Source organism: Salvia splendens, chromosome 5 (genome assembly GCF_004379255.2).
Source record: "Salvia splendens isolate huo1 chromosome 5, SspV2, whole genome shotgun sequence".
NCBI lineage: Eukaryota > Viridiplantae > Streptophyta > Magnoliopsida > Lamiales > Lamiaceae > Salvia > Salvia splendens.
The window spans coordinates 36,174,643-36,192,789 of record NC_056036.1 but is presented as its reverse complement, the minus strand read 5'-3'; the positions used below and the strand labels follow the sequence as shown (position 1 = coordinate 36,192,789).

The following is an 18,147-nucleotide window of genomic DNA, read 5'->3' as shown; positions in this document are numbered from 1 at the left end:
ATTTGAGTTACAGTTGGGTAAGAAATTCATGTAACATACTACAGTTTACTACAACATTTTGAGAAGGTTTGATCTTGAAAATGTTTTGACATTTTTATCGAACATATATGATGTCCAAACTCGAATATATCCTAGAATCATGCTGAAAGCTTGTGATAACTGGAGATCTCCAAAATCAAAGAATAGTTCAGGAAAGCTAATACTCCATAAAGAAGCAACAAACAACTACAACTCACTAACTCAGTATTGTTCTTCCAACAGAATGGGAGCTAAATTCAAATCTACGCAACTGTACAACAGAATCCAATCACTGAAAACAATCCTTTTAAGCCTCACTAATTTTAAACAGCAGGGTGAGTGTGGTTCAATACAGGTTGACCGGTACTGCATTTCTCTGCTGAGTTTGAGCTCCGAGCTCCGAGTCAAGCTTCAGGGACCAACAACGACTCAAGTTCTTCTCGGCGCTGCTCAAGCTCCTGCAATTGTTATTTGGTGCAACATTGGTAATCCTCATAAAGTGCATTATACAAACAAATGTAACAAAAGATAGAAACTCAACAAGGGAAATGGAGTAGGGGACTGCCGGTGTGAAATTTGCATTTAAAGTGTAAAAAAGTCGGATCAAAGCAGCAAAAATGATTTCCCATACGGTGAGATTTCGAGCTTCTTTTACAATATAATGAGGGTTTAGAACATATGAGGGTAATTCCTACTTCCTTTTATATATCAATTGTCAATATTAACTTCAAGAGGAACAGCAATATCATTTCAGTACTCGTCAAGGGACAGCCAGCACGAGATATTATACTTTACTTAGGACTCAAAATAACAATCAAATTCTACTTAGGAGCGATTTAAATAAAAACTCCTTATTGTGAAAACTCAGCACTGAACCTATAAAGTAACTCCATTGAACTCTACACTTAGCAAATCACACGAATTACTTATAGATCCAGTGCAGTTAGCATATAGATTTAGCATAGTTACATTATAAATTCAGTGCAAAATTCTCACAGTTCTGACGATGAGATGGTTTTTATTTGAAACCACAATACATAGACGTAAAAAAAAACAAACATACAAGTATACAACCTCAATAATGAGCTGCTAAAACCTTATAGGAGTGAGGATACTCTAATTTATTGCTCAATCAAACATCCATCTCAATAGGTCTATTATGTTTTAAACAATTAACCTACCAAAAGACATTACCTCAAGATCCTTTATTGCTTGCTCCCTGGAGATTTCTTTTTTCTGGCGAGCCCGTTTCACCATGCCAATGCAGCACATTCCCTACAGAGGCATTTTAAGTTCACTCTATGTTAGAGCTTAATGTACTTAAAATCCATCGTAAAACTCAGAATCAACAGGCCACATTCTATGTTGAGAGGAATTGCTCGTTATGGCACAGTGTAAACTGTAAACCGCATGGGAAACAAAATCCAGAGATATGTACTACTGGCCAGAAAACACTATGTGCAATGTAATGATAAACTTACTGATATAACGTAAACTACACCACATCCAAGAAGCAGGTAGCTAGAGATGCTTTGGAGAAGAAAAAGCTCTGCATGGTCCTTTAAATACTCAGGGTAAGCTCGGGTCATCACTGCAACACTGGAGAAAATAGATGAGCGCAAGCTTCATATGCAACCTATAAGCAGTTCTGGAATGTACGGACAGAACAGGCAATAGGGCTTGTCAGTGTAATCACCAGATGAATACTACAGATTTCTTTCTAGTCAATAGTCATTATCCCGTAAGGATATAAACAGTTAAGCAGTAGAGAGCTTTGTTTAGTCACCCAGCACGAAAAGACAGGAAAACTGTAGGAGATTTTGGATATTAAGAAGAAACCTAAATCTGGAAGATGAATATAACCAACATAACTAGATACAACTAGTCATCTAGCACTACACACAAGGATAGCTAAGTAGGATTTCAATCAAATCAATTGCTGAGGAAATATATACAGCAAAAGTTGGACATACAAGATCTGCAGCATCCCTCTGCCAGCCCAGTACTCCAGGATCTGCAACATTTAGAACACTTAATATAGAAACATATGGATTTGAACACAACAAATAACAGCTAGAGTGTTTTCCAAATATATCAAGAAAAAGGCAATACAAACTTCCTCATTTCTGAGACAGAGTACCCTGAAAAAACTTCCGTTGGAATGTTTAGATATACAGCCCTTCCGAAGGGCAATCAGAAAACATTAAAAAAAACAGGTCAGTAACTGGTAGGGAATCCCATAACAATTCAACTCCCAAGCTCTATTAACTCATTACACTTTTAAGCAAGAACTCATTCCCTGACTTAAGCTTAGGTTCCATGAGTACAAAAATATGTGCCTCCAACGTCTGAGAAACATATGTGCTTAAAAAATTGAGAATCGTGGATCCACCACTGCTAGAAGCAGACAATTTCAGTTTCAGATTCTTTCAACTCTTCAGACCAGACTCACAGAGTATTTGATGTGATTCAAATTGCACTTGCTTACATGGAGCAGATTGATCGTGCCAGTTACCAAAGGCGCCTAGTTTTTGTTACTGCTAATGAATAGTTGAGTTTTATTTTCTAACTCACTTGTTTTATGTTGTTTGCAGTTTCATTTTGTTAGGATGACTAGCATGGAATTTTCTTCAACGATGAGGGAACTATAACTATTCTTTTCTAAGTTTATTACAGGAGTTGAAAAGTTAATTTTGATCAATGGAGTTAATTGCTGTTTTAATTGATAGTGATTGATTTTGTGGGTATTGTGGCTGTCTGTATATTAGTATTTGGCAAGTGAGCCGAAAGAGAGTGTTTTCAATGTGATGAGAAGTACACTCTGAGGCGTCGTTGTTCAAAAATTCATTGCAAGTGTTGATTATTGTTGAACCAGATGACAACTTGCATCTACCTAATGATTCAGAGGGGAGGCATGGGTGGGGAAGTAGCAGGGAAAATTTTTGTATTTCCAGCTTGAGGTTTAGGCCCTTTAGAAGGAAGGAGTTGTTAGTTGTTACAGACACAGTCAGGCACGTCACAATACTCACCTTTATATTTCTCCATTTCTATCCAGTTGGTAATGTATCATTGCTGGCAGAAGACTCCTATGTGAGCTTTTGCAAGCTTAGTTTAATCAATTAAGCCTTTTCCCATTAGAAGAGGACCATTTTATGATTAGAATTCTTGTGTATACTTGTTTGGTTCGTACAAATCAATTCAATACTATGCAGCACCAGATCACACTAAATTCGATTTTTTGCAGCTATATTATGATCAAAGCACAGCCTAAAACTTCCAAATCAGCACTGTTACCACTCTCTACCTACCAGCTCTAACCAGTTGAGCATACAAGCAAGCATTTTTCTAGTAATGACGTGAGGATTTGCCCTATGACCTTTTAAAAAAGGGAGAATTCTTTTATTTGGAGCTTGAGCTAAAGAACATGCTTACTATCCGAGTTTAAGTTAACTAGATTCGAAAACAGAGAGCATTAAACAGAAAATTGCTAGAATTACACAGAAAGCATTAATTGCCCTAAAACGAAAAAAAAAAAGTTCAATTCCATGGAGAGTGAAAGAAAGAGAGAGTGAACCTTGGAGAACTTCATGATGAATTCCCACTCGGTCTCGGCGACAACCACAAACAAGGCAATTACCACCGTGTAACACCGGAATATCCCATCGAATATCTGCACTAAATGAAACGAATTCAAAATGTGCCCAACCAATTAACTCAGTGTGGAACACATGAAATAGCATACATCAGATCCGTTGTTGAAAGATTGGACGGCGGAGAGGATGTTGACGGCGATGCAGAGAATGGCGGCGAGAGCTGTGATGACGCTGAAGCAGCGGCAGGTGATGAGGAAGGGATCGGGCCTCGAACGGAGCCGGGTGGTGACGGCGGGCGGGTCAGGTTCTCGAGAACTCTGCGCCTCCATTTTGAGCTGAGATTAAAGATGCTGAAATGCAACTGCCGCCGCCGTGGCGAGCTTGAGGCAGATTCCTGCACCTGCTGCACACGCTACCCCAAAATCGATGGTTTGATTGGTTGGGAAAGCCACCTATGCTTTTCAGTTTTCAGTTTTATGTTTCATTCTGCTATTCAACAATAATTTAACTTTCTCAAAAAAAACAATAATTTAACTTCATATCTCAATTTCTTATTCATAGTTATAATTTTGCCATAAAAAAATAACCAGGACATCCATAATAAGAATATGAAAATAAACCACTAACTATTTTTATCATTTAATTTTTTTTGTTTAATTTTAAAATTATAAAGCAAATAACATAAATTAAAACTCCATTTGTCTAATTGCAATCTTGTGCACTTTTGCACAGCTAAAAACTCAAATATTTTTATTTGTAACATTCCAATATATTATAGTCATTTTTTAAAAACTATTTAGCAAAAGTTATTATATTTCATTTTTGTTATTCAAGTCTCTCTATTATTTAATTCTTCTTTCAATTTAGTAAAATTAACGATACCAATTTATTATGAGGAAAACGTCTCTATCTTGGAATGAAAGGAGTCTAATTTTTAATTGTTTTTTAGTTAGAGAGAAAATAGGGTAGAAAAGAGTCTTATCAGCAATATTCTCTCTTGCTTTATTTTTTCTTCACTATAACTATTTATAATTATTTTTTAAAAATGAATGCGCAAAATGAAATGGTTCTATTATTATGGGACGGAGAGAGTAGTATATAACAAATCAAAGATCAAGTAGAGTATAAATTTATAGCTTCCATACAAAAGTTCAAATAATTACTACTACTCATAATTCAAGATGATGACAACAAGAGTCCACAATTCGACAGCAAATTCCAACACCAATCTTGGTAATTTGTTACAAACAAATTATTCGAACGCATAATTCATTATCTCCACTGTGATCCCACTTGTGGTGACATGGTGACCTGTAACATGGGGGCACAGATATGTGGTCTTGGTCTGGTGGTCTTGGTTTGAGGGGAGGTTTGTGGTGTAGCAAACCATATCCCACATCGGAGAATGAACAAGAGTTGCAAGCATATAAATGAGCTACCCCAACTCCATTAGTAAGAGGCCTTTTGGGGAGTACCCCAAGAGCAAAACCGTGAGGGCTTTTGCCCAAAGCGGACAATATCATACTAATGTAGAGTTCGGGAGTGCACCACTGGGACCCAACAGTGGTATCAGAGCCCTGGTTCAGGGGCTGGGCCTGTGTGGCTCGGGGTTCGGTGGGTTGCGCTTGCAAGTTCTCCGATGTCTCTGCGTGAGCTCGACCAAGACCTGTGGTGACCTAGTGACCTGTAACATGGGGCACAGACATGTGGTCTTGGTCTGGTGGTCTTGGTTTGAGGGGAGGATTGTGGTGAAGCAAACCATATCCCACATCGGAGAATGAACAAGAGTTGCAAGCTATAAATGGGCTATCCCAACTCCATTAGTATGAGGCGAGTTGCAAGCATATAAATGAGCTATCCCAACTCCATTGTGGTGACCTAGTGACCTGTAACATGGGGCACAGACATGTGGTCTTGGTCTGGTGGTCTTGTATCATACTAATGTAGAGTTCGGGAGTGCACCACTGGGACCCAACAGTGGTATCAGAGCCCTGGTTCAGGGGCTGGGCCTGTGTGGCTCGGGGTTCGGTGGGTTGCGCTTGCAAGTTCTCCGATGTCTCTGCGTGAGCTCGACCAAGACCTGTGGTGACCTGGTGACCTGTAACATGGGGCACAGACATGTGGTCTTGGTCTGGTGGTCTTGGTTTGAGGGGAGGATTGTGGTGAAGCAAACCATATCCCACATCGGAGAATGAACAAGAGTTGCAAGCTATAAATGGGCTATCCCAACTCCATTAGTATGAGGCGAGTTGCAAGCATATAAATGAGCTATCCCAACTCCATTGTGGTGACCTAGTGACCTGTAACATGGGGCACAGACATGTGGTCTTGGTCTGGTGGTCTTGGTTTGAGGGGAGGATTGTGGTGAAGCAAACCATATCCCACATCGGAGAATGAACAAGAGTTGCAAACATATAAATGGGCTATCCCAACTCCATTAGTATGAGGCGAGTTGCAAGCATATAAATGGGCTATCCCGGGAGGATTGTGGTGAAGCAAACCATATCCCACATCGGAGAATGAACAAGAGTTGCAAACATATAAATGGGCTATCCCAACTCCATTAGTATGAGGCGAGTTGCAAGCATATAAATGGGCTATCCCAACTCCATTAGTATGACTCCTTTTGGGGAGTACCCCAAGAGCTTTGCCCAAAGCGGCGGACAATATCATACTAATGCTCTTGGCCAAAGCGGACAATATCATAGGACAATATCATACTAATGCTCTTGGCCAAAGCGGACAATATCATACTAATGTGGAGTTCGGGTGTGCACCACCGGGACCCAACACCACTCGAAACAAGAAGCGAAAATGGCTGCAGAAAACGGCAAAACTGATTTAGCAGATGACGGTTCCGTCGCTGGATTCGATTCTTTGCACCGCCTCCTCCAATCTTCCCTTCCTCCCCACCTTTTTCAGGTCAGATCAACGCCACAATTTATTACACTAACTTTTTTTCCGATTACAATTCCCTCTGAGCTTCAATTCTGTTGGATGTTGAGTTGAATATGATGATAAACTTTTCTTTGGAATTTACATAAGTTTTATTGATGCTGTTCGTTGCGCCAGGAGGCTAGCCGATTGCTGATTGGGCTAAACTGTGGAAAAACGCTTGATTCTGTTGCTCTTCCCGATCCTGCCAAATCTCTTTCTGTAAACCATGATTTTGATCTTCAGGTATGTGTGCTTATGATTGTGTGTGTTACCTCATCTTTTTGGTGATATCAACCTTGAAGAACTACTTTCACACTTTTCATTCAATTTGTGTTCATAACAATTCATTCTACTTTTCCAATGCACACAATTATATTTGTTAGCTGGAGTGATGGTCTCTTAACTTAATCATATGTAATCAAGAGTGCTTGATGGCCTTTGAATTTCTGAGGCAAAAACTTGTGGGTGCATGTTAATTCCTATGAGGGTTTATTAATCCCCAATTGGAATTTACTAATCACAATTAGGAGATTTAGTTAGGGTGGATGCAGCCAATTGTGCCTCTAAATTAGTTATCTTGAAAACATGGAGTGTCTTCTTCCACTTGATTGGCTGACAAAATACATATGTTAGTTATTGAGATGCTACTGCTTTTCTTGTGTCAATAGATGTTTATGAAATATTTAATCGGGGTGTTATCATGGAAACTATGAGTTCTTGCATTTGTGTCACTGTAATTACATCATCAGTTTGGTGGCTGTTCTTTTCCTTATATATGTTTTGCATATTAAGATAGCTGTCTTTTCCTAACAATATGCAGGCATTTTCGTTTCGTGCTGATAGTGAATCACTGAGGGAACCTCGCTGTGTGAGGGTGGGTCTGATTCAGAACTCTATAGCTCTTCCAACTACAGAACCATTTCTTGATCAGAAATGGGGCATCTTTCAGAAATTGACACCGATCATTGAAGCTGCAGGTGCTTCTGGAGTCAACATATTATGTTTGCAGGTATTTTGTCCATGAAAATCACAAGATCTCGCTGGCTGTAGGAGATTAACTGTGGACCGTCAATGCAGGAAGCTTGGACGATGCCATTTGCATTCTGCACCCGTGAGAAGAAATGGTGTGAGTTTGCCGAGCCAATAGATGGAGAATCGACAAAATTTCTTCAGGAGTTTGCTCGGAGGTACAACATGGTTATAGTGAGCCCTATCCTTGAAAGGGATGTGAACCATGGGGAGACACTCTGGAACACTGCTGTAATAATTGGAAATAATGGGAACATAATCGGGAAGCACAGGAAGGTAAACCGATGCGTCACATATCTGGTCTATGTATTTATTTCACATGAACGTTTCTCTGAATGTAATTGTTGCAGAATCATATACCTAGAGTCGGGGACTTCAATGAAAGCACATACTATATGGAAGGAAATACCGGGCATCCTGTGTTTGAGACGGCTTATGGAAAGATTGCTGTCAATATATGTTATGGAAGACATCATCCTCTTAATTGGTTAGTTTTCGGCTTAAATGGTGCGGAGATAGTTTTTAACCCATCAGCAACTGTGGGTGAACTGAGTGAACCAATGTGGCCCATTGAGGTACTCTTTCACCCTTCCACTTATTGTTTTTTGAGTTTGTTTAGTTTGTACTGACACACTCTTGCTATTCTTGAACGTTTATGATCGGTTAAATTCTTGCATGGACGCTTACTTTTGCAGGCACGTAATGCAGCCATAGCAAACAGTTACTTTGTATGCTCAATCAATCGTGTTGGGACTGAACATTTCCCGAATCCATTCACCTCAGGAGATGGGAAGTCACAACATACAGATTTTGGACACTTCTATGGTTCCAGCTACGTATCAGCGCCCGATTCCTCCTGCACGCCATCTCTATCCCGCCACAAGGATGGCTTGCTGATATCGGACATGGATCTCAACCTCTGCCGGCAACTGAAGGACAAATGGGGATTCCGCATGACTGCCCGATATGAGATTTATGCAGATCTGTTTGCTCGTTATGTGAAGCCCGATTTTGAACCCCAAGTCATTTCTGATCCACTGTTGAACAAGAAAACCCTTTAAGGAGATGTGAAAGGAACTGAGAATTGGTTGCTGGAATTGGAGTGCGCTTTCGCCATGGAGAGCTTCCAAGATTCTGGACAGTGTTCTGATTGTGAATAGTTTTAACTTTAATGCTGGTAATAATTTAATGTATTTGTGGTAATTGTCGGATTTGCAACTTACATGAATAGTTCTTGTGTAAGTTAAAACATTTTTTTTTCTGAATTCATTAAAGAACCTTAAACAGATCCTTTGGCTTCTCTCTCTCTCTCTTGGCCAGTGGACCTTCAATTTTTACTCAATGTTTCATGAGCAAATTATAAATTTCATGAAAAACAGTTGACTGAATTGCAGCTAAAGTGATGATACGAATGACTAATTCTCAACCATTCCCACAAAATAGTGTCTCTTTTTTCCCATTTTGATTCGTCTATCAAAATTAGTTGACTTTTTATTATGGGAATTTTTTTTTATCACATTACACTATTAGTACTACTAATGATGTAGATCATATTATCTATCCAATAATACTATTTCAAAAAAAAAATTCTTATACTTACCTAATTTCATATTTACATTTATGTCTATCTTCAAAATTTTTAATTCTTAGACTATCTCCATCCGTGACACTCACCCAACCCAACCCCAATCAACCTTTTAATAATATATTCATTTCTCTATCCTGCACATACACAACCCTCTCTCAATTCAACCCCCATCAACTTTTTACTTCCATACCCCAACCCAACCCAATTAAATATTTTCTTTTTCATATATTTTATATTAATATTTTGATTTATAATTAATTATAAATAAAATGAACTAGTTCATGTGAATTTTTCAGAAGAGGGGCTCCATGAATGTTTGGAAGAATAATTCACATGAGTTTTGAAATGATATATAAAGATAAAAATAATAATAAATTAAATTAAATTAATAACTAAAAGTAATAAAAATATCATAAATTCACAATGTTCAAAATATTCAAAATTTGATTATCTAAAATATTTACATTTCATATTTATAGTATACAATTCTCAAACATGTACATAATTGAATAAAGTAGTATAAATCAATAATTAATAGTAAATAAAAAAGCAAAAACAATAATGAATTGACCCAATAGAAAATGGACATGTGTCATTTGCCCTCCACTTTAGGTTGGGCGACTGACAAGATCACAAAATGGGGGTTGGGTTATTTCATTTTTGCTTTATTTTTATTTCTCTCTAGTTTGTCTTATATGCTTGCCCCACATCACAAAGTCACCGATAGGGTAGTCTTAGAGGATGTTGGAGGACGAAGGGCTAGTCATACTGGTAAACCTTTCGACCGGAGCTAGAAGATGAGGAGACGGAGGAGGATGAGGCGGTGGAAGCTCTGCCAGTCGCGGATTCGATGATGAGGAGGAAGAGGAAGAGGACAAGGAGGAGGAGGACCTAGGTCGTCATCCATACAGCTCCAAGGAGACGATGGCTCTGTTCAACAATGAAAAGCCGAAGGCCCGCCGCCGCAACTTGAAGATGCTTCGCAGTCATTTTGACCGATCCGACAAAGATGTCAAAAAAATTTGTGGGATCTACAATAATGAAGCGGCGAATTGCCAAAGCGGAGCTAGTGGAGCCGACAGTTTGAGAGCGGCTTTGCGAGTCTTTAAATCCGAAACCAAAAAAGAATTCAAACAATGTCGATGTTTGGGAGTCGGTCAAAGACGTTGAAAGGTGGGCTGGTGATGTCCAGTCCAGCACGGCGGGTGGCCAATACTCGTCTAGTGATGGCGGGGAAGACAACGCCTCACTAGAGGTTGAGTTCCCGACATCCGATGCAGAGGGCTCCTCCGGTACACGACGTTGGCCGCAAGGGAACAAGGCGGCGAAGGCGGCTAGAGGGAGGGGTAAGGGCCGAGGTGAATCAAGCCAGGCGGGCTCCCAAGGGCCGCCGTTCTCCCTAATGTCCATGTACTTCACCGCCACGATGGCGGACACTTCCCGCATGACGTCTGCCCAATATCAAGCCCATCATGCCGGCATTGCGTATCTGGCGGGAGAACTTGGTATTCCGCCTCCATTCAGTGCACCGCCACTGCCTTCGGGGGATGATTCGCCGACGGAGTAGTTTTTAAGTGTGTAATTTTTAATTTCTAGTATTTTAAATTATGTCTTTTTTATTTTTTTAATGACTTTAATTATGTGTTTTTTTATTTTTTTAGAATTTCAAATTGTAATTTTATTTTATTTAATGAAGTGTGTTTTTATTAATTGAATTTGTTGGAAATAAAAATAAAAAATGAAATTGAATTAATAGTTAAGGGATGAGATGGTTAAGAGATGGAGGAATGCAAATGCAGTCTCTTAGTTAAGAGATGGAGTAAAAAGTGCAGTAAGATCCATGAATAGTGAAGGGATGAGACGATTAAAAGACGATATTGAGATATGGATGCAGATGACCTAAATCTATGACACAACCTTCACAAAGAAATAATGAGCTGACACACTCAAAAGTAAAAATATTAAAATGACCAAAATGCCCAAACCCTTAAAAGGGTATTTTTTAATGAAAAAAGGTTAAATGACAGAATTTGAAATAAACCCTTAGTGCAGGATTGTCTGACGATAATTTTAAAGTTCAGGAACTATGAACTAAATAAATTCATAGTCCAGGGATATTCTTGTAGTCCATTCTAATTTGTAAAGAAAAAAGGACTGAAGTTAAATATATCCAACGTCAGCATGAAATGTCATCGTCATCCTTCTTCTTCTCCGTCGTTCTTCTGCACTTTCTCAGTTCTCTCTCTCAATTAACATTAGTAATAACAGCACGTTGTTCAATTTTCGGATTGCTTCGCGGATTTCGATAAACACGGTATAGTATACATTTCTAGGTCTGTTTCTCAATTTGCATATTTCAGAGCTGAGCGAGGTGTTCGACAATGACATCCATTTGCCCGCCGACGTTCCCGTCGCCGCGTACGAATCCGAAACCTCTGAAGTTTAACTTTGTGCATTCGAGATTCATCTCCTCCAAGTTCAGGCGAAGATTGCAATCGGGAGTTTCTCTGTCTAGGGTTCCTGATTCCTCTTTCTGCTGCCGTTGCAACCAAAGGGGAAGTGGCGGCGGCGATAGCTCCGATTCAGGTGCCAAGGAGGTGTGGCGGTGGGGCTTCGGTGTTCAGGAGACTTTTAGGAATGCAATTAAACGTTTTGATGACTACTTGAGTTCGTTAAGGGATCAGAGGACGGGTGAAACTCTGGTTATGGCGGAGAAGTGGGGAGATGAAGAGGAGGAAGGAGAAAAGTGGGATTGGGAGAGGTGGATGAATCATTTCCTCGAGGTTGATGAGCAGGAGCGCGTTGTATCGATTTTGAAGGTATTTTATGTTCATTGGTTTTTGTTGAATTCTTGAAATATGCTGCTGGAAGCTTTTATATAGTTGGATTTTGATTTTTATAATGCCAAGTGTTTCTATGCGTATTCTTTACGGATGATAAATATGTAGATTACCATTCATCGAATTTAAGAAATTCACACATTTGAACTGAAAGTGAGAATATCTGTATACAAGTAAGAAATTGGTAGTATAATTTATAGTACTAATAGTTAAAGTAAACAAACATGTTGCTAATTCGTGATAGAGGCACAAACATGTCTTTCCCCTATATAAATTAAGGATCTTGCACACGCAGCATCTTTGTTAATCCCTTTTCTGTCTTTTTTTTCCTTAGGGGGGGGGGTGGTGTGGTGGGGGCTGTGGGCTTCTACTGACATTGTTGACTTCATTCCTAACAGTCTCAGTTAGCTAATGCGATTGAAAGAGAGGATTATGAAGAGGCTGCTAGGATAAAGGTGGCAATTGCACCTCTGCTAGGAGCGACACTGTTGGCAGGGTGATGTCACATCTAAAGGTTGTGTGCTGCATGTATTTTTTTTCCATTTATATTTACGTCCATTACCTATCCATCTTTATTGGACAAGTATTTTATGTTTTATCATATTGCATGCAATGTCTTTGTAAAACTACTTAATATTTAACTGCTCTGGTATCTCACGATCAATCGCAGAGATCTGTGGAGGAAGAGCGATATGGAGATGCAGCTCTTATACGTGATCATGCAGGGGCTGGTTTGGTGGGTTAGCAATTAGCATCATATATATTTAGAGCATGATGCAAATGCACATTGAGCCTTTATTTCGTAAATAAATGTGATTTACTGTTTTTAAATGCCACCTTTCTGTTTTTACTGGCCTTTTACTTTCTTTCAATAATGATTGTGCAAAATGAAAATAACTTGCAGCATCAAATATTTTTATACTTAAGGTGATAGTCTGATTACAACCTAGTCCTGTCAATAGGAATCTTTGTGCAAGATATCATCATCATCAATGTTTAATTTAGTATGTAATTGCATTGTGTATGTTTAAGTACTTGAATTCTGCCATCTGCCATATCATTTTGCTGTTAAGAAGGAAAAAAATACTACCAAACTGCACTCACAAGTTTCTTTCCTGAAGTATTGAGTTATATAACATTTTTCCTGCCATTCAGGTTGGATGGTGGGCTGGAACTTCAGAAGATGCCAATGATCCTTATGGTCGCATTATTCATATGAGCGCTGAACATGGAAGATACATCGCTAGAAGTTACAGTCCTAGGTAAAATTTCTTCTCAGTGTTTAGAAGTTATGATTCATTTATGGTTAGAAACTTAGAATCACACTATATATTCGTCATGTTCTTGTTTTATTCATAGCTGTGGCTTGCATAACTTCTGCACGACTTTAAAGTTTTGTATGCTCAATAAAAATATGTATATTTCATCTCTGTGGAATTTCGTTGTAAGGACATAGATTACTTGTATTACTGTATCTATAAAAGCTATTCTTTAACCCTGAAAAAGCTATTCTGACAATGAAATAGATGAAAAGGAAACTACTTGCAATCATTTTACTGGTATAATTTCTGCTGGTTTTCTTCTTGCTCTAAAACATGTATCAAAAAGTTATATGGTGTTTGCTTTGCTTGTTTTCTTGCCATGCATTTCAAAGTCACCTAAAACCAGATAGGACATCCCCTTCGTTCATTCTTTTTGATGTGTATATTTGTATGTAAACATGATGTGCATAAGTTGTTTGGGGTGGTATGTTGTATACTGTTCGTATTCAGTTAATATCCATAATCTTCTTGTTACGACTCTTGAGTTAAATCAACCTGCAGATTGCTCGATATAGAGGTCAGGGAAAATTGGCCGAGCCTGGAGTTCAAAATCCTCGATGGGTTGATGGTGAACTTGTTATATTGGATGGAAAGGTTAATATTCTAGCTCACTTCCATTGTTTGATCCCTATTCTTTCTTATGCAATTTGTGCAGCATATCAAAGGAGGTCCTGTTGTTGGCTTTGTTTACTGGGGCTCCTGAACCTCACTTGGTATTCTTCAATCGACTCAGGCTGCTGGATTGAGTACTTGTCACACCAAAACTTAGATGTCACTGTTCCAATTGTGTTCGTAGGTAAGTCCAATATTCTGTGTGTTTGTTCCCTTTGTGAATAAAATTGCCTGAAACATGTGATTTTAACCTCTTGCTTTTAGAGGACGGCTTTTAAGCTTCAATGGAACAGGCGTATATAATATATTACATACTAAACATTCTATAACAGACTGTTCGATTTGCAAGTGGAAGACCTAATATGGTGATCCCTACTTCAAAGGTAACAGTAAAGACAATTGTGCTGTTTGCTCAGATGAGCTATTCCGGTCTCCCATTGAGATTTGGGGAAGGGAAATACCAGTTCCTGGTATCTAGTCGAGCAAATTGTTTGACTTAAACCACCTTTCAACTCGATTTTTGTCACCTTGTATATTGAACAAGTATTGGTGGCTTGGTGCCTGCAATAATACTTTTTCTATGCTTCTGTAGTTGAGCTGGCATTTATGGCCTGAGTCCTCTCTCATCATACTTGTGGGGAAATCAGAAACTTTGAGTAACCAGGCCAAATCCTTGTATCTGACCCCCTTCCCGGTTAACTACATGAACCATCACAGTCGTGGTGACATTAACCGTGGAATCTTGAGGTGTAACATTTACTTGATAACAGTCTCATCTAACTAATGCATAGCGTGTCCTGCATAGGATGTATATATCACCTGGCTCCATTTTGTATATATGTACATATATACCTATCTATAGTCAGTTGATAACAAATTCAACATCCAATGTTGAGTGTTAATTATGATGCTTTGGGTTTTCCCAATTGGTTCATGTTTCACAGATGGCAGTTTTATTGTGTAATCTGTGTGAACAGTTGGTTATTTTCATAATATTGATATGTTTATTTATGATTGAAGGCAGGAACTGTGTCCTTGACTTGGTATTTGAATTCAGAAGGGGCTGGATATACATGAGCTTATTTATTTAATAGTAGAAGATACATGTGTTCTGTTTAGGTCATTACATATTAAATTAATAAGACGAATCTCTTCTCAGTGATGAAAGTTGAGTTGTGTGGCGATCTTGGCCCCTCTTCCCTTAGCCATGTAAAGGCCTATATGATGCATAAGCTCCTGCCATGCAAAACCCTATATATCAGCAAATTTGGTATATGCACTTGGAGAAATGTTATGTTGCATTATATTTCGTTTAATGAGGAATGATAAATTCCACCTTACGTGAGAGATCTGTTGTTCGTTTTGATTTATATATGTAGTTTGATTCTAATATATTAAAAAATATACTACCTTCGTCCCTGAAAATTCGTCCTAGTTTTCCATTTTCATCCGTCCCCCAAAATTTGTCCCATTTCACTTTTATCATTTTTGGTAGTGGGTCCCATATTCCACCAACTCATTCCTACTCGCATTTTATTATAAAACCAATATATAAAAGTAGGTCCCACAATCCACTAACTTTTTCAACTCACTTTCCATTATATTTCTTAAAACCCGTGCCCGGTCAAACTGAGACGAATTTTGGGGGACGGAGGTAGTAATTGCTAATTTCAATTTCACAAAATTCATAAAAATCAAAGCTTGATTGGTTATTTTATTAATTTATTTGAAATTATAGAGAAAATGAGTACATTGAGTTATTTTTATAAATTTTGTGAAAGTTAAAATTTCAATATATAAATCGAAACGACCAATACTAAAGATGCGTCAAATGAGAGTGCTCACATAAAGTATGTAGCATAAGTGCATAACATTTCTCTTCGTTGAGTTATTTTTATGAATTTTGTGAAAATAAAAAATTTCAATATATAAATCAAAATGACCAATACTAAAGATGCGTCAAACGAGAGTGCTCACATAAAGTATGTAGCATAAGTGCATAACATTTCTCTTCGTTTAGTCTATGTTCACTTATGAATGGATAAACAAGACAAATACTTCCTTCATCCGCCATTAGGAGTCTCATTTCTTAGCAGCACGGGTTTTAAGAAAAGTTAGTGAAATAAGAGTCTCACTTGTATATATTAGTTTTAAATGAAATGTGAGTGAAATGAGTTAATGGAATGTGAGACTCTATTACCATTTATGATAAAAGTGAATCGGGACTCTTATTCACGGCCGGAGTAAAATAACATAAGGGATTCCTATTCGTGGACGGAGAGAGTAATAGTAACGCGAATTAAACGGGAACTGTTGATGATGAGTACTTACTTGGGGGTGAGCTTGTAGGTGTTTTGTCTGACTAGGTTGCCAGCTCCAACGGTGCAGAAGCCATTGATGATGTCTACAAGAACTAAACCAGCCTTTGCATCCTCAGATATCAACACTGTTTCCTTCTCCACTGGAATCTCACTTTTCAACATCTCCATCTTTCTCTCTCTTCCTTTCTTTCTGTCTGTCTGTCTTGGTGAAGCAACAAATAGATATATGAGGGACTAGATTGAGTAGTTGGGGTAACCAATCATGCATGAATATTTAGTCAAAATTGTGATGGTGATGATGATCACATGACTCGGACTGATGGAGAAGATGCCAAAAACTTGAGTTAAATATTTGGACACGGCATAAGAATATCATTAGAGCGTCAGGCGCGGCGGTAGCCGCGCGGCGCGGCGGTGGGGCGGCGGATTATAGTGGAGAAGGTCGATAGCCGCGGGCTGGACGCGGCGAGGGGTGGGAGACGCGGCGGACGCGCGATCGCCGTGTGCGGGGCGATGTCGCGCCGAGGGGTGTATAGCCGCGCCTATAGGCGCGGCGGCTATAGTGGATTGAACCGCCGCGGCGATTTCGCCGGCAACGAGAAATTTGACGTTTTTCCACCATCCCCTCTATAAATACCACACCCCCTCTACTTATTTTTCACCATTTTCACAAAATCCATCCACTCACTATCCACACAACTACTCTCTAAAAAAATGAATTGAGAAAACGACGACTCACCAGACTCTGAGGAATCGGGATATGACACCAATCCATCACAGCCGTCGGGTTTTGCCGGATATGGCGGGACTCCGTCCCAGTATTGGAATTGGAATCAATCTCCCCCACCGTGGGCATCGAGTCCACCCCTTCCTCCATCTCAGCCGTGGAGGTCTTCTCCAACGCCGCCTCCTTTACAGCGGAATCTGAGTCGTTCCGCATTTGGGGATTACAGACCCAACCTAGACGCGCTTCACCAGCCGCGGCCGGGTTCCCCTTTCCAAGCCAGCCAATCTCCGATCACCGAAGCAGATCAAGACGCATTTGATACTATGATGGGTCTGCTCAGTTCTGGCGGCATCCCAGACACGCCGGCCGCGCCGGTGGAAACGCCCGTTCCGACCCGAGGAGGTAGCGGCAGTCGGGGCCCTGGTGGCGGTAGGGGCGGAGGCCCTAGGGGCGGAGGCGGCAGTCGTGGCACCGGCGGCAGTCGTGGACGCTCGGGCAGCTGGGCCGGCATTGCGAGTAGCTCGGGCAGCGACGCCGGCGTTAGCAGTGGCGAGGGGTCCAGCCGCGGCAAGCCATACACCAAAGCCGAGAGCATTGCCGTGGCGAAGGCGTGGGATTCTATCACTTCGGACCCCGTGGTGGGCACCGATCAGGATTCGGGGAGCTTTTGGAGGCGCGTCAGTGGGGCATACGAGGAATTCAAGCCCGACGGCGCTGAGAAGCGCGACCCAGAACAGATCCGAAAAAAGGTCGGTAGGATTCTGCGGGCTACCAAGCTGTTCGCGTCCATCTACGAGAACAACCTTCGCCACGCCGAGAGTGGCCGAAGCGCAGCTGATGTGAAGACCCTGTCGGAGGGCCAATACCGCAAGACGGGCCAGCCGAAGTTCACCTTGTGGGAGGAGTATCTTGTCCTCGCGGATTGTCCGAAATTCAGGTCGATCGTCGCGCAAGAGGTGGGCACAGCTCCTGGCCCGAAGCGCACAAGGCACAACCTTGCCGGGCAATACAGCAGTGGGAGCGGCTCGCACGAGTTCGAGCAGTCCGACGAGCAAGTAGAAGTGCCAGCCGCGACTCACATAAGGCGACGACGGCCCCCGGGACAACAAGCCTCTATCCGCAGCGCCAGAGGGGGTAGAAGTGCCTCCCACATATCGGCG

The 18,147-nt window shown here is 40.4% G+C and overlaps 3 protein-coding genes and 1 long non-coding RNA gene across 15 annotated transcripts; 2 read left to right on the top strand and 2 right to left on the bottom strand.

Annotated features, from left to right (window-relative positions):
• Positions 1 to 127: 127 nt before the first annotated feature.
• Positions 128 to 4,086, bottom strand: LOC121805937. The gene is made up of 6 exons (XM_042205991.1): positions 3,761 to 4,086; positions 3,593 to 3,688; positions 1,992 to 2,032; positions 1,500 to 1,617; positions 1,213 to 1,293; positions 128 to 476 (listed from the first exon to the last, which is right to left on the bottom strand). Exons 1-6 carry the CDS (start codon positions 3,938 to 3,940, stop codon positions 423 to 425), a joined length of 570 nt encoding a protein of 189 aa, XP_042061925.1. The 5' UTR covers positions 3,941 to 4,086; the 3' UTR covers positions 128 to 422.
• A 2,333-nt stretch (positions 4,087 to 6,419) lies between these two features.
• On the top strand, positions 6,420 to 8,863 carry LOC121802446 (beta-ureidopropionase-like). The gene is made up of 6 exons (XM_042202123.1): positions 6,420 to 6,533; positions 6,684 to 6,791; positions 7,369 to 7,557; positions 7,626 to 7,853; positions 7,928 to 8,152; positions 8,273 to 8,863. The coding sequence occupies exons 1-6, from the start codon at positions 6,426 to 6,428 to the stop codon at positions 8,636 to 8,638; spliced, it is 1,224 nt and encodes a 407-aa protein (XP_042058057.1). The 5' UTR covers positions 6,420 to 6,425; the 3' UTR covers positions 8,639 to 8,863.
• A 2,452-nt stretch (positions 8,864 to 11,315) lies between these two features.
• Positions 11,316 to 14,962, top strand: LOC121803403 (protein EXECUTER 1, chloroplastic-like). Of its 12 annotated transcripts, XR_006050989.1 has the most exons (8): positions 11,316 to 11,984; positions 12,404 to 12,519; positions 12,676 to 12,741; positions 13,161 to 13,267; positions 13,829 to 13,921; positions 13,983 to 14,123; positions 14,272 to 14,322; positions 14,532 to 14,962. XR_006050989.1 is itself a non-coding variant. In XM_042203071.1 (6 exons), the coding sequence occupies exons 2-6, from the start codon at positions 12,505 to 12,507 to the stop codon at positions 14,028 to 14,030; spliced, it is 303 nt and encodes a 100-aa protein (XP_042059005.1). In that variant the 5' UTR covers positions 11,316 to 11,984; positions 12,404 to 12,504; the 3' UTR covers positions 14,031 to 14,962. The 12 variants fall into 12 exon arrangements, 3 of the variants coding, with proteins under 3 accessions (XP_042059005.1, XP_042059006.1, XP_042059004.1); XR_006050993.1 differs by lacking the exon at positions 14,272 to 14,322 and having other exon boundaries at positions 13,829 to 13,895; XR_006050991.1 differs by having other exon boundaries at positions 13,829 to 13,895; positions 14,272 to 14,962.
• LOC121803405 lies at positions 14,947 to 16,474 on the bottom strand. Its single transcript, XR_006050996.1, has 2 exons — positions 16,271 to 16,474; positions 14,947 to 15,175 (listed from the first exon to the last, which is right to left on the bottom strand). It is a non-coding gene; the product is annotated as an uncharacterized LOC121803405 (long non-coding RNA).
• Positions 16,475 to 18,147: the final 1,673 nt, after the last annotated feature.